This window comes from Bubalus bubalis, chromosome 4, assembly GCF_019923935.1.
Source record: "Bubalus bubalis isolate 160015118507 breed Murrah chromosome 4, NDDB_SH_1, whole genome shotgun sequence".
Classification (NCBI taxonomy): domain Eukaryota; kingdom Metazoa; phylum Chordata; class Mammalia; order Artiodactyla; family Bovidae; genus Bubalus; species Bubalus bubalis.
Genome location: NC_059160.1, coordinates 136,072,995 through 136,099,847, shown reverse-complemented (window position 1 = coordinate 136,099,847; position 26,853 = coordinate 136,072,995). Strand labels below are relative to the sequence as shown.

At 41.7% G+C, this 26,853-nt stretch overlaps 2 protein-coding genes across 14 annotated transcripts in view; one reads left to right on the top strand and one right to left on the bottom strand.

Moving 5' to 3' along the window:
- The window catches only part of LOC112584678, a 358,045-nt gene extending 333,283 nt beyond the window's left edge, over positions 1-24,762 (bottom strand). For 2 of the 8 annotated variants that reach the window (XM_045165540.1, XR_006641006.1), the window contains exon 1: positions 18,538-19,941. Coding sequence is in view for 1 of the 8 variants with exons in the window: in XM_025284594.2 (XP_025140379.1) it covers positions 15,149-15,197; positions 23,760-23,835; positions 24,492-24,762 (396 nt within the window). In the remaining 7 variants the exon portion in view is untranslated. Of the gene's footprint in view, positions 1-14,481; positions 15,198-18,537; positions 19,942-23,759; positions 23,836-23,956; positions 24,428-24,458 lie in introns of those variants that run through there. The other 6 variants (XM_025284594.2, XR_003109042.2, XR_006550792.1 and 3 more) reach the window with 6 other exon arrangements.
- The window catches only part of RHOBTB1 (Rho related BTB domain containing 1), a 141,388-nt gene that overhangs the window by 41,023 nt on the left and 73,512 nt on the right, over positions 1-26,853 (top strand). For 2 of the 6 annotated variants that reach the window (XM_025284590.3, XM_025284587.3), the window contains exon 1: positions 24,698-24,930. The exons of 1 other annotated variant lie outside the window; for it this stretch is intronic. The gene's annotated coding sequence lies outside the window, so the exon portion shown is untranslated. Of the gene's footprint in view, positions 1-24,107; positions 24,199-24,693; positions 24,931-26,853 lie in introns of those variants that run through there. 3 more of the 6 variants (XM_025284592.3, XM_025284588.3, XM_044942150.1) reach the window with 3 other exon arrangements.

Genomic DNA, 26,853 nt, shown 5'->3' with positions numbered 1-26,853 from the left:
CTTAAAAAGCAGACGAAGAACAACATGTGTATCCTGAGTTTTTTTTAATTGACCTCAGATCATTTGGAGGTTTTCCTTTGTATCTTGTCTTGTATCTTATATCTTGCCATGTATCCCTTGCCTGCAACGACTCATCACCTGCATTTTCCCCAATCCAATTCTTAGCATTCCAGCCTCCCATCACTAGTTGTTCCCTTCTCAGAGGACTGACTTCCTTAATCAGCCCATCTGAAGCTATGACACCACGTTGCTCCCTCTCCTCTGACCACACTTCATTTTTCTTAAAAGCCTGACTGCAGCCTAGAATTAAAGACATGCTTTAGTTGTTTTCTGTCTTTCTCCCCTACTAGAATATCAGCCCTCTAAGAACAAGCATGTGCTTTTGTCCACATCTGTGTCCCAGGGCCTGGAACACTGCTGCTATTTGCAAGTTTCTCAGTAAACAGATGCTTAATGAACAAAGCAATAAATGGATTATTTAAAGTAGAGATGCAGAGACACTGGAAAGAAAGTCATATAAAAACCACATCAGAATGATGTGCAACTGTATATGGTAGAAACTGCTTGTTTTAAAGTGACTTTTGTTTTATTTTTTAGATAATATAATCGGAACGTCTCTGTTTAGCTGAAAGCCACTCATAGACAAGTTAAAAATGTGGAAAGGTAAAATTTTAAAGAAATTATTCATAATCCTAATACCATAAAAACTGACATTAAGAGCTTCGGGGTTTGTTTAGAAATTTTGCAAGCTTTTTCAATCTTTTCAAGATATTTTCCCTTTGAAATTTTTATGCTATAGAGTTCTTCTAATCTGTTCCCTGAATTTTTAAAAATCTGTTCTCATAAATTTGCCACATTTCTGATTTTTTTTTCAGAATTTCTATCCCCATCAGTTTTTAAAACTCTTATTTCTATTGTTCTTTAAGATTCTTATTATTTCCTATGAGTTAGAACTTGATGTTTTTTTAAAATATCAGCTCCCCCATTCATTTCCTCAAATCTTTGGACAATGAAATTGCCAAGAAAGTACATCAATGACCCTAAGTTTAGCTGAAGATGAATTCCAGGACAGTTCATTAGAGACCACCATACAATACCATCAAAATATTTCATACATTTGTTTCATTTAGTCGTAAAACATTATTCTACCATTGTGGATCTACTGTAAGAATTACGGTGATGGAAAAATACTGAAAAGAGATTTCCTAATAAATCTATATTCATTCATTCAACAATTATTGAGGCCCTATTATGTACCAAGCATTGTTTGAAGCACCTGAGATACCAAAATGGAAGCAAAGAATATACTACTTAGGAAAAGCACACCAACTAATTCTTATTCAAATATTTATTGAACACCTACAATGTACAGTCACTATGCTAGGCATCTGAGCAGGGAAAAATCATATCAATGATCAGACACACTTGGGTTTAAATCTCAATTACATTCTAGCTTGTAAACTGCTGAATAATTTACCCAGAAACTGGGAACAAAAACACACACTTAAAGGACTACTATTAGGCTTGAGAAATTAAATCATCCAAGATACTGGTGATACAAAGATGAGCAAAATAAATTCCCTTTTCTCTAGATACTTGAAGTCTAGTAGATAATATACATAAAACATAAGCATCTTGATATTTTTTATTTGTTGAACAAAGTCAAATCTAATACAGGACAAAATGTGTTACTGTCATACAATTCGTTTCTACAGAATGGTAAGTTTCTTTATACACCTCCTAAGATAGTGTCTTTTGAGTAATGGAATACTCAACAAATGTTAAATGGATGAATAAACAGATGTTTTATAAGTGGCTCTTCCACAGTATCATCCACAAGTCATGAAATATTCTCTTAAGAATATTCACTTCCAAAAAATCTCATTTAGTATTATTTAAATTCTCCTTTAAGAGTTAGAAATGAAAGTACATTACTTTCTGCTTATAAAGTAGGATTACAAAACATACTGTCCCTAATTTTTCAAGCTTTATATCGAGACGGTTGAAGGACCCAGGGGTACTTTGTTATATCTCCCATGTGAAAATCACAAGCTGATTTTTGGTCTTCAAATCAGTGAAGCTTCTTTTGTCTAGAAATAAGGAACAATTTGGCAACTTTGGAAATGTTTGCGTATTTTCCTCCATACACACTGACTGAAAAAAGACGGAAGGAGCCAGGGTTGCAGGTTTCTGGAACACCGAAAGCTCGAAGTATAAACAATGACTAACATGTTAGTCATAATAAGCAGCTGTTCCTTAACAGGACAAGAAAAAACAGGTTTAAAATTCCACAGGAACATCAGTATAGACAAAATACAGAACTTTTTATCAGCTGAGAGGGACTCTAAATTGGGTGACCATAGAAGAGCATGTGATGTAAAGATTTGAGGTGGGGAGGATTATACAGCTATCCTTGAAGTAATTTTAATTAGCTCTTCATTAAGCTTTCCTTAATAAATGTGAGGCACACAAAATGATTTTCCAAGGTCTTAAATTTCTAGCAGGTTTGAGACTTTGCTTATTTTCCATGTGTCCCCTAGAGGGCAGCAGTGGCCCAAAACACAGGAAAGGATTTTCTCTCTCACCCTCTGGTGATAACCTCCACTCCAGTCTCCTAATCATCTTTCACTGATCCACCTGCTGTATGCAAGCTGGCAGTGGTATGTTTATTTCTGAGTACCTAACTAGTAAAATCATTAAATACTACAAAAGGACACTGCATGAGTATACTTTTACAGAGGCTGAAAGTACATTATACGAAGACTGTATTTTATGTTTGCGTGTATTACTTCACACATACATACACACACACACCCTAGTTGGTCCTTTTTATGCATTTTTCATGCATTTTTGGAGTAGAGAAGGGCATGAGACAGTTGGAGGAAAAATAAAATGGGCCAAGGAAAGAAATCAAAGTTTTTTCTTTCAGTTGGTTTGAAACAATCCAGAGTTATTACTGAATGCCTATCCATCCATCCATTCATTCATTCAGGAGTCATCTATTAGGTGCTACATTTGGCAGTGTGTGGAACAAAGAAACTCCTACAGGGAGCTTATAATTAAGAAAGTGATGCTCAATCACATTATCCAGAGAAGGATAACACAGGAGTATACCCAGCTAGCAGCAATGTGCCATAAGAATCTGCTTCTCTGACACATGGATTTCTTTTGAAGGCCCATGCCTATGAACACCTTGCCTGGTCCAACAGAGCCCATACTTTCTATTTAAAAGGTGATGACCAACCACAGGAAGCTACCTAAATGGGAAAGGAGAGCCTGAGTGTGCGTTTTCTAATGCTGAGGTTCTCTTTTTTAATGTTGCTAGTTTAAATATTTTATTCTGCTCATAGACATTTTTATGCAAAGGGTGCAGCTTTCAAAAGAGCCTTTTTGCAAGATTGCCCTTAAAGCCTCTTGTCATGCTTGTGAATTTATCTTCTGGAAGATAAAAATCTTTTTTTTAATTGTATTCAGATTATTTGCTAATTAAACCTCTTTATTCACTTTCATTTTATAAAACTGGGAGCAAGATGCAAAACCTCAAGTGTGTGAAGAAAAAGATTAACAAATGCCAGAATTGTAATTCAGCAAATATTTGCTGAGCCATTTGGGTTTTTTGGTATGGAGCAGTGGGTAACAAAAACGGTCTACCTGTATGCCAGTGAGTGGCTGAGGACACTCCTGCCATTCAAGCCAAACAGTGTGGTTTATGTGGCTGCTTGTTTATGCAGGCTGCTTTGGCTGAAAACTACATGTATTTGCAATACTTTCTGGGGGACTTCTGCCATCCCATTTGTATCCATGGTCTGCACTACAATCAAAGACCTTGAGACATTAGGAAATAGACTTCCAGTCCTAACAATATGCCTGCCGGTCTAACTAGCCATTTATGATGGTCCAATCCTAGATTAGAAATGATGTATTTGTTTAAATACACAGAAACTGGTGGGCAGTTTAAGTGATACTGCCCTGCAGAGGTCAAGTAACAGAATCACAGCATTGTCAGTATACAGGTTATGTTCAGGATGCCAGGACCAACCCAGGAAGGGGACAAAATTGTTACAAATGGACCAGAAACCATAGTGTTTTTAAAATTATTTCCATTTGGCCATAATGGACCAAGCCAACTGTTATTTCCAGGGCTACAGAATAATATTAAATCTGTATCAAAGGACAGATAAGCATCTAAGTATTTGTCAAGTGGAAAGCTTCCTTAGAACAAAACAGAAAATTAGGATTGCAAAAGACCTAGACATTTACACTAGATATTTTATGAGGGGAAAAAAAATACACTATATAATTTGCTTCTTCCTGAGGATGTGGAAATTTCCCCTGAAGGGTAAAAAACAATGTTTGTAGAAAGAGTACGTTTAAAAGCCAGTTTGGCCTCCTGACTTTATTTTGCATTTGTGGATTGAGATAAGCCTATGAAATTATGAAATGTCTGCTGTTAAATGTTAATCATTCTTCTATCCTCTACCACTTCTGTGTTTTTATATTTAAAAGGAAAATATAACCACTGTGCGTATTTTGATACATTATCTGTTGTAGAAAAGTGCCTCTTTTTCTGTTGAGAAGGGTTATTTTGAAGGTCAGAGATAGGTGATTTTAATATCAGTTCCAACAAGAACTGCAGAGATCACTAACTGCATATAATTCATCAGCAGATGTTTTCAACCAAGTGGCTCACTTTGAAAGTTTCTACTCAGGACAGTCCTAGCACTGGGTCTTAGGTAGAGAAAAAATGGCCACCTCCTTTAAAAATATAAACAACCATTACATTTAATAGCACTGTAATAACATAAATAGAATAACCTATCTGACTTAGAATTTATAGCTTTATTAAAATCACTTCCAGGGGTTATGAACTGGGAGATTGGGCTTGACATATATACACCACTGATATATATAAAATAGATAACTAATAAGACTTCTATATAACTCAGGGAACTCTACTCAGTGCTCTGTGGTGACCTAAATGGAAAGGAAATCCCCTCAAAAAGAGGGGATATATGTATACATATGCCCCCGGACTCCAGTACTCTTGCCTGGAAAATCCCTTGGGTGGAGGAGCATGGTAGGCTGCAGTCCATGGGGTCGCCAAGAGTCTGACACGACTGAGTGACTTCACTTTCACTTTTCACTTTCATGCATTGGAGAAGGAAATGGCAACCCATTCCAGTGTTCTTGCCTGGAGAATCCCAGGGGCGGGGGAGCCTGGTGGGCTGCCATCTATGGGGTCACACAGTCAGACATGACTGAAGTGACTTAGCAGTAGCAGAGCTGATTTACTTTGCTGTACAGTAAAAAACTAACATAATATTATAAAGCAACTATACTCCAATAAGGGCTTCCCTGGTGGCCTAGAGGTTAAAGCATCTGCCTGGAATGCAGGAGACCTGGGTTCGATCCCTGGGTCGGAAAGATCCCCTGGAGAAGGAACTGGCAACCCACTCCAGTACTCTTGCCTGGAGAATCCCATGGAGGGAGGAGCCTGGCAGGTTACAGTCCACGGGGTCGCAAAGAGTCAGACACGACTGAGCGACTTCACTTCACTTCATACTCCAATAAAAATTAAAAATACGGACTCCACCATCTGGCTCTCACCACTGTGGCCATGATGAAGACCGCATCTTCCCAAGGCAGTAATAATAATTCCAAAGGTATTAGAGGTGGAGAGTTGGGGGTACCTAAGCTTCCAGCCCTTCCCAGGAGGCCACAGAACATGCAGTCCCACTGTACACACTGCAAATTCTTCATGACTTGGGCTGCAATTCCCCATAAATAAGAAAGTGTCTGATGGATGGTGGGGACATGGTCCAAAATACTAACATCATTTAAAGCTCTCTTATGAATATTTCCAGTTTGAATATTTGGTCTAACTAAATAGTTCAAACTCAGAAAGATTCTATGAATATGACTTTTGGAAAAAAGCAGTCCTTTATTTGATACAATATGTTATGTTACAAATGCAGATCATTAAATTTCCTGTTCTCTAAGCAGGGTACTTTGTTCCTCTGAACAGCTTATTTACAACCGGTGAAAGTCACATGCCTGACTGTAGACATCAGACTCTGTTTGGATTACTTAGATAAACATACTATTTGATTAAATTCAGCACCATAATCAATAGGGGGTTCTGGTATCTCATTAATTACATTCTATGGAAACTGTATGGACGCATCATTTAATTAGATTTCTCACTTAGTACTTATCTGAGTATAGGAAATGTCATCATAGTTTTTTTACACATGGTAATGAAATCACTGGTACATTACCAAGATTAAATCATGAAAGAGTATCTATCCTTCTGTTCTCCTTTCTGCTAAAATTACCCAAGCTTTTTACAGGACCCTACCTGTGATGGGCGGGACATGAAGAATTTCAAAGCTTTCCACAACACTTACCAATCTCCATGTCAGAAAAAAATTAGTATTTCCAGTCTGTTAATCATTACGGCACTTTAGAACCTAATAGCTAATTCTTAGAACATTAACAACATCTATCTTTATTTGGTATTCAATATGTACAATGAATGTGCTCAGAGTTCCACTTACATGATCTTATTTAATATTCAGAGAAACACATTGAGGTTTCTGTCCATTATACAGATGGAGAAAGTGAGGCACAGGTCACACAGATGGTAAGGCTGGAGCTAGGACTGAAATCCAGATCTGACTCACACTGAGACCCATCAAGTCTAATCCACTTATTTCACAGATGCAGAAACCACAAGCCCAGAGGGGTAATCTGTCTTTCCAAAGGGCACACGGCTGGATAGTGGCAAACAAAACTGGGATTCAGGTTTCAACCTGTTACCTTTATTGCCAGGAGCCATCACTGTAGGCCTGAGCTACTCGGCTTTGCTCTTGTTTCATTCCTATTGTGGCACAGAGCCGCCAGGTTCAGACAGGTAAGCAATACCATTAGCACTGCTGCCTGTGATGTGTAGAGCAATCACATTTTTAATGGACTCTGTCTGAGTCCTTCCTTGTCTACATAGCTGTTCAAGAGGTCTGGAGTTAATTTATTGCTCACTTAGAGTCAGCATTTGGCACGGTTCCTCCAGGGGTAGAGCTGGATGTCCGTGGATTTTGCATTCTCCTATATCCCTGGAAACTTTTCCTAGAGAAAGTCATACCATAGCACCCTGTTCCAGGCCTGAGAACCCTGACTGCTTCACAAAGGGCCTTCGACTCTGAACAGCACAGATCCGCCCAGGTCTTTTCCTTGCAATACTCAGATGAAATTTCCATCACGAAAGAGTGTTAAATTTTATCATTTGTCTTATCTGCATCTATTAGGTATGGTTAGCTATTCTACTAATGTAGGTTACATTGTTGAGTTTTTAACTAGTAAACCAACCTTGCATTCCTGATCATTTGGTCTTGATGTATCATCCTTTGGTAAGCTGCTGGATTTGTTAATACTTCGTTCAGGATATATGGATCTATGCTCATGACATCCTTTTCATGTTTTGTCATATTATGCTGGCCCGACCTTGGTCCAAGTGGTGGTCACATAGGTATTTACATACATTAAAATTCATTGAACTTAGGATGTTAAGACTTCTTGCTGTGTGTAAATCATACTTCATTTAAGTACAATTTTTTTAAATTGTTAAGATGGCTTTACCTTGTCCTCAAGCCATGCTGATGAGAATGGCCTTCAAGGCTTCTGACTGCTTGGACAGGCAGGTAACCTTCGTTGCTCCACCTTGCACCGCGGCCACTTAAGACTACGCTTAGCTACTCTAAACTATCATATTCCTTAACGCTGTCAGAACTTTGCTAACGTTCTTTCCTAAGCACAGAAGGACTCCTCCAGACTGCTCTTTCTCTACCTGGGAGAATTCCTTTCATCTTTCAATGCTTAACACAAATGCCATTCCTTGTAGGACACTTGCTGGAAAATTCTGACCCCTCCACAGTCACTGAAAGATGAGTTGATCCCTTCTCTGTGCTGCTGTTGTGCTAGGCACACAATGTTCTAACACATAAAACCAATCCTGTGTGCGAGTGTTTGTCTCCTCCATTAGCCTAAGTGCTTTTCTGAGTCTCTTTCTCATCTTTGGGTACTGAGGGCCTAACAGTCAACAGGAATACTTGCCAAACACTGAAAGAATGAATGCTTCCTTCAATACAAAGTTGGGGGAAGGGAAAGAATAGAACATGGTAAAGTTGTTACCACTTTACAAAACCAATCATCAAATGAATGTATGTCCCCTCCAAAACAATTTTGGGAGAAAGGGAAAAGATCTGGTATAATTCTGTCAATGTTTTGTTACATTAAAAATTAATTCAATGGAATTTCCCTGGTAGTCAGTATGTAAGACTCCCTTCTTCCACTGAAGGGGGCCAGGGTTCAGTTCGTGGCAGGGATCCCTGGTTGGGAAGCTAAGATCTCAGATGCCATGCAGCATGGTCCCCCAAAAAAGTTAACTCAAAACTTGGAGGCTTAAAACAACTGTCTCACTTATTTGCTCCCAGTGCTGTAGCTTAGGCAGGGCTCTGTGGAGACCCCTGCATGTTTGGGGTGGTGTTCAGCTGGTGATGGAGAATCCACTTCATTCACCTGGCTGGCAATATGCTGCTGGCTGTCAGCTGAGAGCTTAGCTGACGCTGTCTTCTAGGGCCTAGCTATTTATCCATGGGAACTCTCCACATGGCTAGGTTAGGCTTCTTTTAAGAATGACAGTCCCAGTGTGGTCCAACTTCGTACACTGTAAGTACTTTCCTTCTAAGTACACAGGCAGAAGCTGCCAAGGTTTTTTAAGACGTGGGCCCAGAACAGGTACAGCTTCTCTTCAACCACATTCTATTGGCTAATACAGGTCACAAGGCTAGCCTCTTCCAGGAGGGACCTCCCCCAGACAGAGAAGTGTGGTTCACTGGGGACCACCAAATTAATATGCTACCACCATGAAGATGTTACCACATTAATTTTAAAAATGAAGTCACTTTTATTATAAATTCCTACTCTTTCCTGTTGATGGTTGATCTTGAGTTTTTTGTTGTTGTTTTTTAATTTAGAAGTTTGTATCTACACAACCTTTTAATCCAGTTATGCTTCAGTTCAGTTCAGTTGCTCAGTCGAGTCCGACTCTTTGCGACCCCATGAATCGCAGCACGCCAGGCCTCCCTGTCCATCACCAACTCCCGAAGTTCACTCAAACTCATGTCCATAGAGTCGGTGATGCCATCCAGCCATCTCATCCTCTGTCGTTCCCTTCTCCTCCTGCCCCCAATCCCTCCCAGCATCAGGGTCTTTCCTGATGAGTCAACTCTTCGCATGAGATGGCCAAAGTATTGGAGTTTCAACCTCAGCCTCAGTCCTTCCAATGAACACCCAGGACTGGTCTCCTTTAGGATGGACTAGTTGGATCTCCTTGTAGTCCAAGGGACTCGCAAGAGTCTTCTCCAGCACCACAGTTCAAAAGCATCAATTCTTCAGTGCTCAGCTTTCTTCACAGTCCAACTCTCACAACCATAGCCTTGACTAGATGGACCTTTGTTGGCAAAGTAATGTCTCTGCTTTTGAATATGCTATCTAGGTTGGTCATAACTTTCCTTCCAAGGAGTAAGCGTCTTTTAATTTCATGGCTGCAGTCACCATCCGCAGTGATTTTCAAGCCCCAAAAAATAACGTCTGCCACTGTTTCCCCATCTATTTCCCATGAAGTGATGGGACTAGATGCCATGATCTTAGTTTTCTGAATGTTGAGCTTTAAGCCAACTTTTTCACTCTCCTCTTTCACTTTCATCAAGAGGCTTTTCAGTTCGTCTTCACTTTCTGCCATAAGGGTAGTGTCATCTGCATATCTGAGGTTATTGATATTTCTCCCAGAAATCTTGATTCAAGTTTATGCTTCTTCCAGCCCAGCATTTCTCATGATGTACTCTGCATATAAGTTAAATAGGCAGGGTGACAATATACAGCCTTGACATAATTCTTTTCCTATTTGGAGCCAGTCAGTTATGCTTACTCATCAAATAAAAAGAAAAAAATTTAGCTCCTCCGACCTATGCAATATCAAGTTCCTAAACCCTTTAAAACTAAAACCTGTTGGGTTTCTTTTGCAAGAGACTAGCTCAGAAACTTTGATTTCTGAAGGAAATCAGAGTTTAACAATTGTATACTGGACAAATCTTCAGAAAATTTACAGTCATATCAGTGTTCTAACACATGGTGCTTAAAACTCAAATGTTTGTGGCTTCAACTTGATGCTTATAAAAATGGTATCAAGTCAAGTTCCCTGTGATTTCTTCATTTAGAGGTGTTTGACTTTTCCGCCTCCCTAAATTCGGCATTAGCTTTCTTGTGCTTTTAACCACATGTTTTGAGGACCCAATTACTGACTTTATAATCTGATTAATGGTGGGGTCTGTGTCTGTCTTGGCAGAGAAAATACTCACAAGTGATGTCTGCTCACAGGAAGTCCTTCCCCTTTGCAGCAGTATTATATAGTGGTTATGAATTTGGATTTGAATTTAGACTTAGAATTTTAATCCTTGAACTCCCCGTTCTAAGGATATGATCTTACACAAATGACTTAACTCTCTATTCCTCGGCTTTCCCATTTGTACCATGGAGAGCACAACAGTACCTCACAGGGTTGCCATGAAGATGACATGATTCATTTTGATATTTGGCAAAACTAATACAATTATGTAAAGTTTAAAAATAAAATAAAATTTAAAAAAAAAAGAAAAGAAAAGAAAAAGCACTGGACAGAACGTGTCAGGCATGGAGTGAACATTCAGCACATGTTGTAATTGTTGTTGTTATTATTACCAGTGGGAAAGTTGTTAAGAATACTCTTTGAGGTTTCCAGAAATAGATTACAAAGTGTGTGATTATTGTAAAATCTTGGGTTCCCTCCCCACACCACGCTACATATTCTGTAGACCTGCTTTTTTAGTATTCTCACTATTAGCCTTTGATTCAGGTTAGTTTTTAGGATGGGAGAAAGAGGGAATGTGAGTTGACTCCTAAGGCCTAGTGGTGTTACAACACTGCACCTAATTCTTTGGGAACACTTGTAGTCACTCCGAAGAGGGTTATCAGCCTATTAACAGATGAGGTCCAACTGAAAATTTGTAGACTCCCACGACAGTTATTTCAGTGTGTTAATTGATCAAAATTAATGGCTAAAAATGGCTTCGAATTTAATAACATGTTTAAACAAAAGGTTTAACTCGTCAACTATGATAGTACCTATTAATTTTCAAAACAGTCACATTCCTTTGCAAACAACCAACAGGCTCAGTGTATACATGGGTTTCTGTTTTCTTTGCAATCAAACACTGGACCCTTTTGAGTATCTGTCACTAACAAGTTATAGATAACAAATTTAGATGGAGAGAATGCTTACTAACACTGGGTCAGCTGCCACCAAGCTACATTAACTAATTACAGTGTTTTATAATCAGCATTGCTGATATATACCAAACTGGCATTTTAAATGAATGCATTTGTGCTGTGTAATGATAGTTGGCAATTATCTGTGGTTTGGAGTAACCCAGGACAGTTACTCCCTGAATAATTGACCACAATGACCCACATGTCTACCCAATCAGGAAGAAGCCTCCGTGCTGTTTGGAATGACTGACCCATGCAGTACACTGTTGTGGTTTTATTAACTGTGATGTTCACAAGTGTGTTCAAGAACATTGTGGTTGTTGATAGTATTCTAGGACCACAAAGAAGAGATCCTGGTTAAATAAGCACAGGCAGCTCAACAGAGAGTATTTCCCTCTGAGGAAGGCACAGCTAACTTTCACCTATAAACGCCCTGGGAAGTCTTGCAATAAGAAAAATAACTTCCCTTAGGAAGAAGATAAAATATAAAGTAGTTCTCCAACTTACTTTAACATTTATAAAGAAAGGACTATTTCCCTTTTTAACAGAGTTTCATCCAGGGTTGGTCCAACAGAATAAACTCTGGAAAATGCTACTTGACTAATTCATTTTTATCTCCTTCTGATTATTTGTAAATTCACAACTGGATAATTCCAAAAATGCTTGTCAGTTTTCCTTCAATTTAGTTTTGCTCCCCTCTCCTCACCCTTTCTGATCCACTAAATTGCCAGATTTAGCAAATGAAAATACAGGATACCCAGCTACATGTGAATGTCAGACAATAAATACTTTTAAAATATGCCCTAAATTTCATGGGACAGGTGAATGTAACTGAGTGTCCTATATTTTATCTAGCAACCCTGACCCCCAAGCCAAATGAGAGCCATCAATAACTAATGAAACTGTCAGCTTAATTTAGTAATAAGTAAATGGAAAGAATTCATTCAATGTTTGTTGAATATTTTTTTTTAATCTTTCAAAATAAGAGAAGTGTAAAGTGCTTTTTGAGGTCACTAGGTCTTTGGTCTTTTTGTAATAATTTCAACATGCAAAGTGTATTCACTCTGGACTGCCATGAACTTTGGTACTCCAGGCTGAGGCTTTCAATTCAGAGATAAGGAAACTGGGCCCTGGGAGAAGTGATTTGACTTGCCCAAGGAAATTCTCCCATAGAGCTGTTAACAGCCACTCTTGAGACCTCAATTCCTAACTCTCAACCCACGGGTCTGAACTCCCAACAAAGTTGTCTTCTCTGTTGAACACTCTAGTTGATAAGACCAGAAAATACCAATTCCAAAAATAAAAAAAGGTGATGAACAGGTTAATAAGTGTTGTAAATAATAGAGTTAGCTAAGTTTACCATTTTAACTGATAAAGTCAAAACAAAACTGAATACATCAAAATACATTTAAAGCTTAAATTATATTGAACATAAATTTTTACCATTCAGAAGGCACTCGAGTATCTCTCAATATCTCAGCCCTCCATTTTTTGTATAATATGCAAGAGTCCAAATATAAAGAAAATTTTCAGGCATCTTTCAGGTGCCTGTGTGTTTCTATTTGTGAACTATCGTTCAGGGTATATATGCTTTTTTCCCATCCATTTGCCACCTAAAATGTATTACTAGGGAGAAACATCAAACCTAGCAAAAATCAAACAATACAAACCTCTTGCTAATAACAGCAACAGTTGTGATGAGTTCATTTCCACAGAAAGCATGTCCATGCCCAGATGGTATATCATCTTTACTGTTAAAAAGAAGTATTACTTGAACTGAGGTAGTAAAACATGCTGCACCATGCCCAACCCATAGTGGTTGCTACCTAAATATTAACTAGAATCATTACAGATTAAAAAGTCAGGTGGTCATCCCTAGACAATGTCATACTGAGTGAGCTAAGTCAGACAGAAAAGGAGAAATATCATATGACATTCCTTCTATGTGGAATCTAAAAAGAAATGATACAAATAAATGTATAAAACAGAAAGAGACTCACAGACTTAGAAAACGAACTTAACGGTTGCCGGGGGAAGTGATAGTTAGGGACTTTGGGAAGGTCATGTACACACTGCTATATTTACAATGGATAACAAACGAAGACTTACTATATTAGCACATGGAACTCTGCTCAATGTTATGTGCCAGCCTGAATGGGAAGGGGGTTTGGGGAGAATGGATACACATACATGTATGGCTGAGTCCCTTGGCTGTTCAGCTGAAAATGGCATAATATTGTTAATTGGCTATTCCCCAATACAAAATGCTTTTGTGTTTAAAAAAAAAAAAAAGGGAAAAAAAAAAGTCATGTGGTCATGGATTCAACTAGAATTTATCATACTAAGGGAAGTCAGAAAAAAAAAGACAAATATCATATGGTATCACTTATATGTGGAATCTAAAATATGACACAAATGAATCTATTAAACAGAAATAGAACCAGGGACATACAGAACAGACTAAGGGTTGCCAAGGGGGAGAGAGGTGGGAGAGCGATGGAATAGGAGGCTGGGGTTAGCAGATGCAAACTATTACATATAGAATGGATAACAACAAGGTCCTACTGAGTAGCACAGGGAACAATATTCAATATCATGTGATAAACCATAATGGAAGAGTATGAAAAAGAATGTAAATGTATATACATGTATAATTGCCTTACTTTGCTGTACAGCAATAATTGACATCATAATTCAACTATATTCCATTAAAAATAAATTTAAGGAAATAATTATCAATATTTCAGAAAACAAGCCAGGTGGTTATCACAGTACTTATGATTATTATTCATCCACACTAGTACCTTACATATTATACTTTACTCTTTACAAAACAGTTGAATGGTCTCCAAGTGCCCTTTTGTGAATGATCAATGTAATGTGGGCAGTGGTTGCTGCTGCTACTGCTAAGTTGCTTCAGTCATGTCCGACTCTGTGTGACCACATAGACGGCAGCCCACCAGGCTTCCCTGTCCCTGGGATTCTCCAGGCAAGAACACTGGAGTGGGTTGCCATTTCCTTCTCCAGTGCGTGAAAGTGAAAAGTGAAAGTGAAGTCGCTCAGTCACATCCGACTCGTAGCAACCCCATGGACTGCAACCTACCAGGCTCCTCCATCCATGGGATTTTCTGGGCAAGAGTACTGGAGTGGGGTGCCATTGCCTTCTCGGGCAGTGGTTACTGTGGAATAAATAAAGCCATAAACGATAATTTTCCCTTAAAACTGAGGTTTAGTCTTAAGTCACATACATGCTTTGTAGATAGGACTAACTAGAAGAAACTATAACTAAGGAACCTTGTGAAAGTTTTATCATTCACCTTTGTTATAAACCATTTACTATGGGCTTTCTCACCCACAGCGCTATTCAAGGACCGTGGGAACAGAGACACTGCCCTTTCACCAAAACTCCAGGCTCCTTTAAAGTTGATCTGGTGAAAGGAAGTGAGATTTTTGTCTCTGACCCCAGGAGTTATCAGCTCATAATTACAAGCTAAGGGACTGCTCTCCTTCAATGTTGATCCTGAATATCTTTAACTGCTTATATCACTCACATGTGATGCAGTTAACTACTTGTTCATAAAGGCGAGTTTACCAAGTAGTAAATCATAGGTCCCGCTAAATATTATGATGAATATAAGTATTGACCGAGCTAAGGAGAGACTGCAGTTGTGTGCATGGAGACACATTCTTGACTTCAGAGGAAGGAGTCAGGTCCTCGGTGCTTTTAGATAAGGAACCATTATGAAAGTAGAGTACTGACAAAAAGAAAAAGCCTCACAATTCACCTCTATTTCTGGGGATTGACTGGTAGGTCTTCTTCCAGGTCATTGGTGTTTCTAAAACAAAAAAAAAAAAACTGTATTCCTTTTAAAGTAGAGTAAATCCATAATTTACATGGAGAAGGAAATAGCAACCCACTCCAGCATTCTTGCCTGGAGAATCCCATGGACAAGAGGAGCCTGACAGGCTACAGTCCATGGGGTCGAAAGAGTTGGACATGACTCAGCGACTAAACCACCACCACCACCCATAATTTAACTGTTCAGTTCAGTCGTTCAGTCGTGTTTGACTCTTTGAGACCCCATAAATTGCAGCACACCAGGCCTCCCTGTCCATCACCAACTCCCAGAGCTCACTCAGACTCACGTCCATTGAGTCAGTGATGCCATCCAGCCATTTCATCCTCTGTCATCCCCTTCTCCTCCTGCCCCCAATACCTCCCAACATCAGGGTCTTTACCAATGAGTCAACTCATTGCATGAGGTGGCCAAAATACTGAAGTTTCAGCTTCAGCATCAGTCCTTCCAATGAACACCCAGGACTGATCTCCTTTAGGATGGACTGACTGGATCTCCGTGCAGTCTAAGGGACTCTCGAGAGTCTTTTTCAACACCACAGTTCAAAACCATCAATTCTTCGGCACTCAGCTTTCTTCACAGTCCAACTCTCACATCCATACATGACCACTGGAAAAACCATAGCCTTGACTAGACGAACCTTTGTTGGCAAAATAATATCTCTGCTTTTAAATATGCTATCTAGGTTGCTCATAACTTTCCTTCCAAGGAGTATGGGTCTTTTAATTTCATGGCTGCAATCACCATCTGCAGTGATTTTGGAGCCCCAAAAAATAAAGTCTGACACTGTTTCCACTGTTTCCCCATCTATCTGCCATGAAGTGATGGGACCAGATGCCATGATCTTAGTTTTCTGAATGTTGAGCTTTAAGCCAACTTTTTCACTCTCCACTTTCACTTTCATCAAGAGGCTTTTGAGTTCCTCTTCACTTTCTGCCATAAGGGTGGTGTCATCTGCATATCTGAGGTTATTGATATTTCTCCCGGCAATCTTGATTCCAGCTTGTGTACTTATACACTAAATTTCAAAGTATTTACTTTCATGTGGTCAGAAGGTCAGGGTTAGCATTCTGGGTTAGAACTCAGGTTCTTCATCTGCTAACAGAGAGCAAGTCACCCTCTAATAAACTTCACTTGTTTCCCTCATAGCTTAGTTGGTAAAGAATCTGCCTGCAATGCAGGAGCCCCTGGTTTGATCCCTGGTTTGGGAAGATCCCCTGGAGAAGGTAAAGGCTACCCACTCCAGTATTCTGGCCTGGAGAATTCCATGGACTGTATAGTCCTTGGGGTCACAAAGAGTCGGAGAGACTGAGCGACTTTCACTTTCATTTTTCCCACCTCTCATATTTGAGATAATAATTCTCAAGGTGTCTTGAAGATTAAATGACATGTATATTAGAGATGCCCAGTAAGCAGAAAAATGTGACAGGACCATAGGCAGAATTAGTTTTCTGAAATCGGTTTTGTGTGTGCGTGTGTAGTCCATTTATTTTTCTAGTTTCTGTATGTAGTTTAGCACACTTCTATAGGTAGGATGGGGTGCGGAGGAAATGCAGCAATTACAAGTCACTGGCAAAGCAAAAAAACTCAAATCTCAAAAACTTTCTGCCTTATGGAGAGAAGTCGGCGGAGGCTATTCTGTATAATACTTACAGTCAGCCTCGGGGGCTGAATTATGGGAATGATACAGTTCCTATATGACTGATCTTTGTACTCCCAAATGCAAGGATGCCCTGTGCTGCACAGGATTTTTAAATGGCTTCAGGATGAGTCATTTTACACTTACCAGTGTGTAGAGAGTTTCACATTTTACAAGACATTTTCCACAGACGTTATTTCATTTAGTCTCAACAACTCTTTAGAAAGTTATTATTCTCATCTTCATTTTACACATGGAAATCTGAAATGCAATAGGGACTAGCACAGAATTATAGGTCTAGTTAGTGGGATGGCAAAAATACAATTCCATTTTCCTACTCTTTCTCTGCTCTATGCTCCTCTTAATGTGTTTCGGTTTGAGGTTTTTGTTTTTCTTTTATTTTTTAAACTAGTGTCATGAAAAGAAACAGTTTTGTATTTTTGGCATGACACATTTGGTCGGGCAAGATAGCCTTAAAAATGCCACGACCACATAAATCTTGTCATTTACTTGTAATCAGGTAAAATTGAAGCCTGATACTAATACCTTTTGTAATATGAGGAACATAGCTTCTTTTAAACAAGTGTCCATTTCACATGCATATTTTTCCCCAATACAGATTTCCATTTTTTTAATCAAAAATAATGTGCATTAGACTGTTTTTCTTCTTTCTAGAGATGTGATATACATGTTTCACAATTAGCAGCTCTGTACTAAACAAAGCCAGACAGAGGCCCATAAAAGCTGTCTGCTACCTCCTCTCACAGATGCTGAGCTAGACCGGTGAACAGTCATCTTGGTAAGAGAGACTGTGACAAGAAGATGAATGTAGCAACAATTGCGGAGCTCACAAAAATCACGTTTTCAACAAACCCGACCCACCAACAAAACCTAATGAAGGAATCCCCAGAGAAAGGATTTTATGCAAACCTGCACAAATACATTTAACATGCTCTAGGCAAAGAATACTTCTTTGTCTATTTCCAACACATGGCCTATATCCACTGTTGCCCAGTCACAAAAGGAACTCTAGTGCAAAAAAATTTCCACCTTCAGAGAACTGACAACTAAAAGCACACTGCATTTAAGGCTTCTATCTTTAAATGGGTAACAAAGGAAATGCCAAGACGGGATCCACTAGAAACCGCATCAAGGTCAACAGCGATAACCAGACTACAAATTCAAGACTGGGAGTTAGTTTACACTTGTAGCTTTCAGGTAAAGAACATTTCCTTTAGTTGATTCCCACAGCCAAGACTAACTTGGATTTCTCTAGAAAATAGGAACTTTAAAGACCATAAGAGCAGGTATGATTCACAGCTGACATCAATTCCCAATTAGTCAAAACTCCATATAGCTGGCCTCCTGAAGCTAAAGGGTCTTCTCGTTACCCAACTGAAAGTGATTCAGGCAAAGCCTGCCTGTGGTACTGGGGAAAGGGGTTCCTGATGCAAGGTTTTTCCATGTGTATATAAAAGACAAGAGAAATGAGGAGGGGGCCCCGGATGGCATGCTGAACAGCGTCAGGTCCCAGAGCAGTCTGACATCTGGGAGAAGCACTTACTCCGGCGGAAGTACTAGAGATCCAGAATACAAGTTTCAGGAGAAACAAAGGGTCTTCGGAGGGTCAGGTCATTTACTTCCCCATTAATGAAGAGCCCCAGACAGGGTCTGTCTTACCTTTCTGCCACCATTCGCTGGAGAGGCACACACCCTCCTGCCTGCTCCGTCAAGACTGACCCCACTGCCTGGAGGTGGGAGCCATAGCCGTGGTCGTTCCGGAAAGCCAGCGTGCAAGACAATTTGGATAAAGTCATCCCTAAGCCAATGCTTAAGTTCAGTGCCCACGGGCCTTACTTAGTTCTCTAGTCCAGATGCATTTCTTCAAAAGCCAGCATACCCCCTTTACTACATCTCCAGCCACCTGATCTGTAAAGTACCGCAAAGTCGTTGGCTGTTCCCGTTAACTCTGGGAATATGCTCCGGCAACTGTTTTTCATTATCTTTCTACCAAACACTTTTCTACCAAACTCCTTAAAATAGGTGCATGTCTTCAAACACTGGTAGTGCTTGTCCATGAAATTTGCTGCCTAACACCTGAAACTTGCCATCCAGGATGACATCCTTTAAACAGCCAAGTACAACACCCCATTCTGCATCCAAGGAGAAGGCGATGAATGGTCCGCACAAACCAAGCCTCGCTCAAGCTTCTTGCAGTCTTAGCTGCATCCCTGGCTCAGATCGCCAGAAGTGGCCTCTGCGCCTGCGCGGAGGCGGGGCCTCGAGTAGTTCGGCAGTGGCCACGTGCCAGCCAGGATCTGCGGGTCTGTTACCGACAGATGAGGAGCAGGTTTATTAAATAATAGAGAAAGACCCTCTCTAAAGGAGTTTTATGTAAGTACTTCAGAATACTTAATGTAAATACCTGAAAAGATTCTCTAAAACGAATGGCAGTAGAAATGTTGGATGCTAGTGGCTGGATTGAAAATGGTGTTATCTTGAAGGAGTATTTATTTTGCAGTTTGAAAGTTCTGTGATCCCAGAATATACTTTTGGGGGAATAAAAACCCTCTCAAAATTCAGTAGTTTAAAAAATCCAGTTATAAAGTAGGCCAAAGAGATGAACAGTTATTTCCACAAAAAAGATATAATGGCACATGAGAAGAGGTTCAGTATCATTCAGTTCAGTTCAGTCGCTCAGTCCTATCCTACTGTTTGCGACCCCAAGGACTGCAGCACGCCAGGCCTCCCTGTCCATCACCAACTCCCGGAGCTTGCTCAAACTCATGTCCATCGAGTCCATGATGCCATCCAACCATCTCATCCTCTATCGTCCCCTCTCCTCCTGCCTTCAGTCTTTCCCAGCATCAGGGTCTTTTTCAATGAGTCAGTTCTTCAGTATCCTTAGTCGTTGGGGAAATCCAGATTAAAACCACCATAATTTGTCCATAAAAAGCTACTGAACAAATGAAATTTTTTTAAGAGTAATAACATCAAATACTGATGAGAACATGGAGGAACTAGATTTCTTATAATATTACTGCTGCTGCTGCTGCTAAGTCACTTCAGTTGTGTCTGACTCTGTGCGACCCCGTAGACAGCAGCCCACTAGGCTCCTCTGTCCCTGGGATTCTCCAGGCAAGAACACTGGAGTGCGTTGCCATTTCCTTCTCCAATGCATGAAAGTGAAAAGTGAAAGTGAAGTTGCTCAGTCGTGTCCGACTCCTAGCGACCCCATGGACTGCAGCCTACCAGGCCCCTCCGTCCATGGGATTTTCCAGGCAAGAGTACTGGAGTGGGGTGCCATTGCCTTCTCCCTCATATATTACTAGTGGGAACATAAAATGGTACAGGCACTCTGGAACACAGTTTGACAGTTTTTTAGCATATGACCCAGCATTCTTGGGCATTCATCCCAAAGAAATAAAAACTTAAGTTCACACAAATACCTACAAAACCAGCAAAACTGAAGCTACTCAAAAAGTCCTTCAACAGGAAAGCAGATGAACAAATTCTGGTATATCCACCCAAAAGAAATTTACTCAGCATTAAAATGAAGTACTGATATATGCTACACCCTGGATGAATCTCTAGAGCATTCTGCCTAGTAAAAAAGAATTCATTCAATCTCAAAACATTATCTACTGTATGCTCTCATTAATACAAGCCTCAAAATGACAAAATTCTAGACATGGAGAACAGATTAGTGGTTGGTGGAAGGATGCAAATACCAAGACTTAGCATGATGCTGTTCTATGATACGAAACATCTCTGTATCTTGACTGGGAGAATTTTTTTAATGCTGTGACTTTGGCAAATAATTACCATAAAAGGTAGTCAAAAGTTTTTATACCACTTTTGTGCAGTACAAACCTGAATGTTTAAAGACATAGTGTTTGTTTAATTATACTTAAGTACCAACTTTTACTGGAAAAGGTCAGTTTTCATTCCAATCCCAAAGAAAGGCAATGACAAAGAATGCTCAAACTACCGCACAATTGCACTCATCTCATAGGCTAGTAAAGTAATGCTCCAAATTCTCCAAGCCAGGCTTCAACAGTACGTGAACCGTGAACATCCAGATGTTCAAGCTGGTTTTAGAAAAGGCAGAGGAACCAGAGATCAAATTGCCAACATGCGTTGTATTATCAAAAAAGCAAGAGTTCCAGAAAAACATCTATTTCTGCTTTATTGACCAAAGCCTTTGATTGTGTGGATCACCACCAACTGTGGAAAAGTCTGTGGAAAAGAGATGGGAATACCAGACCACCTAACCTGCCTATTGGGAAATCTGTATGCAGGTCAGGAAGCAACAGTTAGAACTGGACATGGAACAACAGACTGGTTCCAAATAGGGAAAGGAGTAGGTCAAGGCTATATATTGTCACCCTGCTTATTTAACTTATATGTGGAGTACATCATGAGAAATGCTGGGCTGGGTGAAGCACAGGCTGGAATCAAGAGGTGGGAGAAATATCAATAACTTCAGATATGCAGATGACACCACCCTTATGGCAGAAAGTGAAGAGGAACTAAAAAGCCTCTTGATGAAAGTGAAAGAGGAGAGTGAAAAAGCTGGCTTAAAGCTCAACATTCAGAAAATGAAGATCATGTCATCTGGTCCCATCACTTCATGGCAAATAGATGGGGAAACAATGGAAACAATAAGAGACTTTATTTTGCGGGGGGCTCCAAAAGCACTGCAGATGGTGACTGGAGCGGTGAAATTTAAAGATGCTTACTCTTTGGAAGAAAAGTTATGACCAACCTAGACAGCATATTCGGAGAAGGCAATGGCACCCCACTCCAGTACTCTTGCCTGGAAAATCCCATGGACAGAGGAGCCTGGTGGGCTGCAGTCCATGGGGTCGCTAAGAGTCGGACACGACTGAGCGACTTCACTTTCACTTTTTAGTTTTCATGCATTGGAGGAGGAAATGGCAACCCACTCCAGTATTCTTGCCTGGAGAATCCCAGGGACGGGTGAGCCTGGTGGGCTGCTGTCTATGGGGTTGCACAGAGTCGGACACGACTGAAGCGACTTAGCAGCAGCAGCAGCAGCAGCAGACAGCATATTAAAAAGCAGAGACATTACTTTGCCAGCAAATGTCAATCTAGTCAAGGCTATGGTTTTTCCAGTAGTCATGTATGGATGTGAGAGTTGGATAAAGAAAGCTGAGTGCCGAAGAATTGATGCTTTTGACCTGTGGTGTTGGAGAAGACTCTTGAGAGTCCCTTGGACAGCAAGGAGATCCAACCAGTTCATCCTAAAGGAGATCAGTCCTGAATATTCATTGGAAGGACTGATGTTGAAGCTGAAACTCCAATATTTTGGCCACCTGATGCAAAGAACTGACTCATTTGAAAAGACCCTGATGCATGGGATCACAAAGAGTTGCATACAACTGAGTGACTGAACTGACTGACTGACCTGCTGCTTAAAGATGCCATTTAACTTTTTAATTCATAACTGAGGAAATGAAAGAAATTAAGAAAAAGCAGGATGTCAAAAGGCCAGTTAGTGATATAATAATGCCTTAGCATAATCTGACCGAGGTGCAAATGCAACTGTCAAAATTTCAGAAAACTACTTCTATGTGCCTCAGTTTCGTCATCTTTAAAATGGTTATGTTAATAAGGGTATCTACCTCATCAACTAGTGTGAGGCTTAATTGAGAAAATGTGTTTGAAACCTCCTGGCCTAGCCCATTGCCTGCCAGATGTAAAGGCCATAATACATGTTGATTCCTATTTCTTTTGAGTTTCTATACTATTTCTCATCTCCCATTGCAGTCTGATGAGAAATGGCTTGCACTAAATAAAATTTTCTCAAGAAATATGTTACTGAAAAAAAAGGTTATATTGATTCAACCTTTCAAAATAGAGTCACTTTTATATAGACTAAGCAAAGTCTGTTTTGTGCCAAGTAAATGATCACCCCCTCATGTGTCTGTCTTGAGGTTCTTAGAGTAGACCCCCATAATCTGACTTTTCATTGTCCTCTCTTCTGGGTATTAAAGATTAGAGACTAATAATTCTATTTTCAAAGACACTTCAGTGAGGATGGCTTAAAAAAGAAGGTTGCCCTTAATACCTTTCCTTGTAAAAACATTGAATGTCACTATATTCTGGGGTCTCTGGGGAATTCAGAGAGCACCAGGCAAGACTTGGTCTCCAAAGGGAATATACACAAATGGGGAAGAGTAGGAACATCCAGTGTAGTAAAACTCATCTGGGGAGCCTATGGTTTCTTGGAGGAAACTGAGGTAGGAGAAGTGTGTTTGCATTTATCATCTTTTTGATGTTCTGTTTCTTGAGGGATAACACAGAGACAGTCTTTGCAGTAGAATATGGGTCCTTCTTTCCCAGCTCTGCAAATCCATTACCTGAGAACTCCTTGAGGACTAAGGACACATTGTTGCCATCTTTGTATCCCCAGCCCTTAGGACACAGATAGCCTCCTCAATAAAGGTTTATCAAATGAATGAGGGCTTCCCAGGTGACACAGTGGTAAAGAATCCGCCTGCCAATGCAGGAGACACAGGAAGCATAGGAAACGCAAGAGATTCAGGTTCGATCCCTGGGTCAGGAAATTCCCCTGGAGTAGGAAATGGCAACCCACTCCAGTATTCTTGCCTGAAAAATTCCAAGGACAGAGGAGCCTGGCTGGCTACAGTCCATGGGGTAGCAAAGAGTCTGACACGACTTAGCACAGCACAGCACAAATGAATAAACCCTTTAACCTTAGCTGAACACATCAATACCTTTAGCCCCTAATTGCTCCTTTAGAGGATGGGAATGAGATGGTTTAAAACACACATTTTAATAGCTGACTGAAAAGAAAGTGCCTTGGGGGCCAGCACCGGGTTGATTGTGTTCATTGTCAGAGCTTCACAGATTACCTGACATTCTGTAGGAAATAGACATCATTTATGTGCATGCATGAAAACTGCCTCTGGTCCGTCCTCAGCTCACAGCCTGGAAGAGTAAGGAGGAGTTCAGCAGGGTATCCAAGAATTCTGACAACCCACAAGCGGTCTGAAGTCAATTTCACTTCCTCACCCAGCCATTTATAAAAGGTTGTAAATCTCCTCCTTACTCGGGTCGGGGGCAGCCGGTGCGTCCTTACGCCCCTTGCAGGGACCCCACGAGCCAAGTCACAGAGGAAGGTAACCCAGAGTCGAGCCGAGCAGCACGTGCAGCGCCCAGGGGAGGAGGAGGCTGGGCTAACGCAGCTCTTAGTCAGCAGCTGGGCTCGGTTTTGAAACAAAAGCCAATGTCCTCCCTTGGAGTCCGCGGCCGGTCAGCTCCTGGGGGGAAGAGAGCCATGCTGCCCAGCCGGTTAGTGGCCCAACTTACTTTTCCAGAGCCTGGGACAAAGGGCCAGCAGTTGTATGCGAATGGGTGGGGTGCTGGGGACAGAGGACGTGGGGAGGGCGGGGGCGAGGGAGGCTACAGCTCGCCCTGCTCCTCCCTTCCCGGCCACTAGCAAACAGGGCTGGGGTCTCCCAGGCTCGGCACACGTTAGCCCCCGGCAGGCAGCCTCCGAGCCCAACCCCACCCCACCCCCACCCCCATGGTCTGCGTAAAAACTAAGGCACCTTTGCAACCCGCACCCTAGCGCACAGACACACCAGGCCTGGGTTTCATGAATGAAATCCAATCGTGCGGATATAAATAGCCGCGAAGGCTGCTAACGTCACAGAGCAGGCGGCGGTCGCCACCGCGGCGGAGCTGGGTGCCGAGCGCTCTCCATTCCTCCCGGCCGGCCAGCCTGGGAGCCGGGCGGGGGCGGGAGGAAAGGGGGAGGGCTGGGGGACGGAAAGGGGCGAGCCCCTCTGGCCCGGCACCGGGAAGAGCTGCCGCCACGGCGCGGGGCGAGCCCAAGAGGCGAGGCAGAGCCATGCTGCCTTTGTGCAAAGTTGGGCGGCGGGCGGCGCGCCGCGCGCAGGGGCCCGGCACACCCGCGACCGCGCGCAGTCGTGGCTGCTGCTGAGTGGCGGGGACCACCCCCCACCCCAGCTCCCCCAGCCCTTGAAGGCGGAGAGAGCTCGCGTCTCGCTCGGCTTCAGGGTAGGTTCTGTGTCGTGAGTGCGCTATGCTGTGAAACTTCTCCGAGCAGCCGCCGCGGAGCACCCCCCACCCCACCCCGCCCCGGCCCCGGCGGGTGGCCTATGGGGGCCCCGGGCCGCGCCACGCGGCCGGCCGCGTCCCGAGCAAGAGTCGTGGGACCGAGCTGCTCTGGGAGCCGCCCTCGCCTTCTCTGCGAGGCCGGGAACCCTCCCATCAGAGGCCAGCAGAAGAGATTTCTAGGAGCGCCTGCACAGCCGCACCCCTAACTTGGAGCTGAGAAAATGCACAACAGGGCACCCTTAGAAGGAGGGCTGCGCCAGGGAGGGGGTGGGGGACGTGCCGCGCCGACCACAAGGCTCTTTTCCTTGGAAGGTGGTGGGGAGCCAGAGGAACTGCACAGGGGGAGACACTAGCCCCTTTGGCGCTTGCACCCCCAAGAGAGTTGACCGGTCAGCCCACAGTTTGGCGCTCCCCACCCCCAGCCCGGTGTCTATGGAGTCTGTTGTGAGTCGCTGTGACAACAGCAGGAGCTGCCGTGAGGGGCTTGCAGAACACCTTACCTAGTCTCTGCGTGCTCAGGTTTTGGGGAGAAAAACAGGGTGGGGGTGGAAGGGTGGCGTGGGAGGAAGATGTGCAGACAAGGGAATCCAACCCCCTCTACAAAAAAAGAAGTGGAAGGAAGGCTCAACCATGTAAGAATGTATCATTTGATCCTGCTGTTAGTTCTGCCGTTTCTACCCTCAGCAGTATCAAACATCTCAACTGAGGAGCAATGTCAATATTTAGACTTGGACAAGCCAGAAAGTTAGAAGGGAGTGCCAAGCGCAGGGTTTTGACTTGGCTTTGCACGTCAGCACACAAGCTGTGCCTTTCTAGCTGACTGTACACATTTGCTGGGGGGTGGGGGGAATGCATGAAGATTAATATACACACAAAGGCGCTCAGACCTAGGAAGAGGAGAAGAGGCTCTTTGACTTTGAACTCCCCCTCCCCAGCCTGTGCTGTTCCCGAAGCTTTGTTGAACCCCAGCCAGATGCACAGCTAGAGGTTTCACTAGTTTGGGGCTCCCCCAGCACCCACGGGAGCAGTGCTGCGTATTTACACTGTACAGCATATCCCCTCTAAACTGCAAAAGTATGTTACCAGTAGTTTTCCTCTCTGTATAACTGTGTTCTCACTATCAGCAGATATAAATAGCCAATAGGCTGTGTTGATTTCAGCAAACAGCTAGGCTTTTTAACAAAACGCTGATAAGTTTGTTTTAAAACACTCTTCAGAAATTTGAAATTATATTTCATTTCTGATAACTGTGGACGCCCGAGAGAGTCACTGTTTGCTGAAAGAGAAACACAAGCTCTTTTCGATATAAATAATGTTTGCATACCACTCCACAGGTGGAGTAGGCAGCAAATTATTATTCAAGTAAGTTTTCTCTGAGATTCTTGGATCGCATGTGGACTTGTTAGTGGGAAAGGAATTTAACTTGTTCTTCACAGTGTGGAAGACTTTGAAAAATCATTAGGAAGCAATGAAATCACAGTATTCTAAGCTTGCATATTATTGTCCAACCAAATTTAGAAAGTAGTGTGACTTTAAGTACATAGGGTTGTGTGTGGTTCCAGAGGTAGAAACAGAAACACGGGCAGTTTGATGTTGGAACAACAACATAGCTTATTAACTATACAAATGCAATCAAATAGGAAAAAAAAAACAGAATCATTTGGACTTTTACTTATGATAATACGGCCTAAAAATGCTATTTTGGAGGAATAGTAGATCCATTTCTTTTCCTTCTGTATTGTAAAATCCCTGTAAGGTTTTCCTTGTTTCTGCTCATGGTTTTGTGGCTAACTGCCTTTTTTTTTTTTGGTATCATTCCCAAATGCTCAGAAATATATTTTCAGAAATGCTACAAAAAGTTCA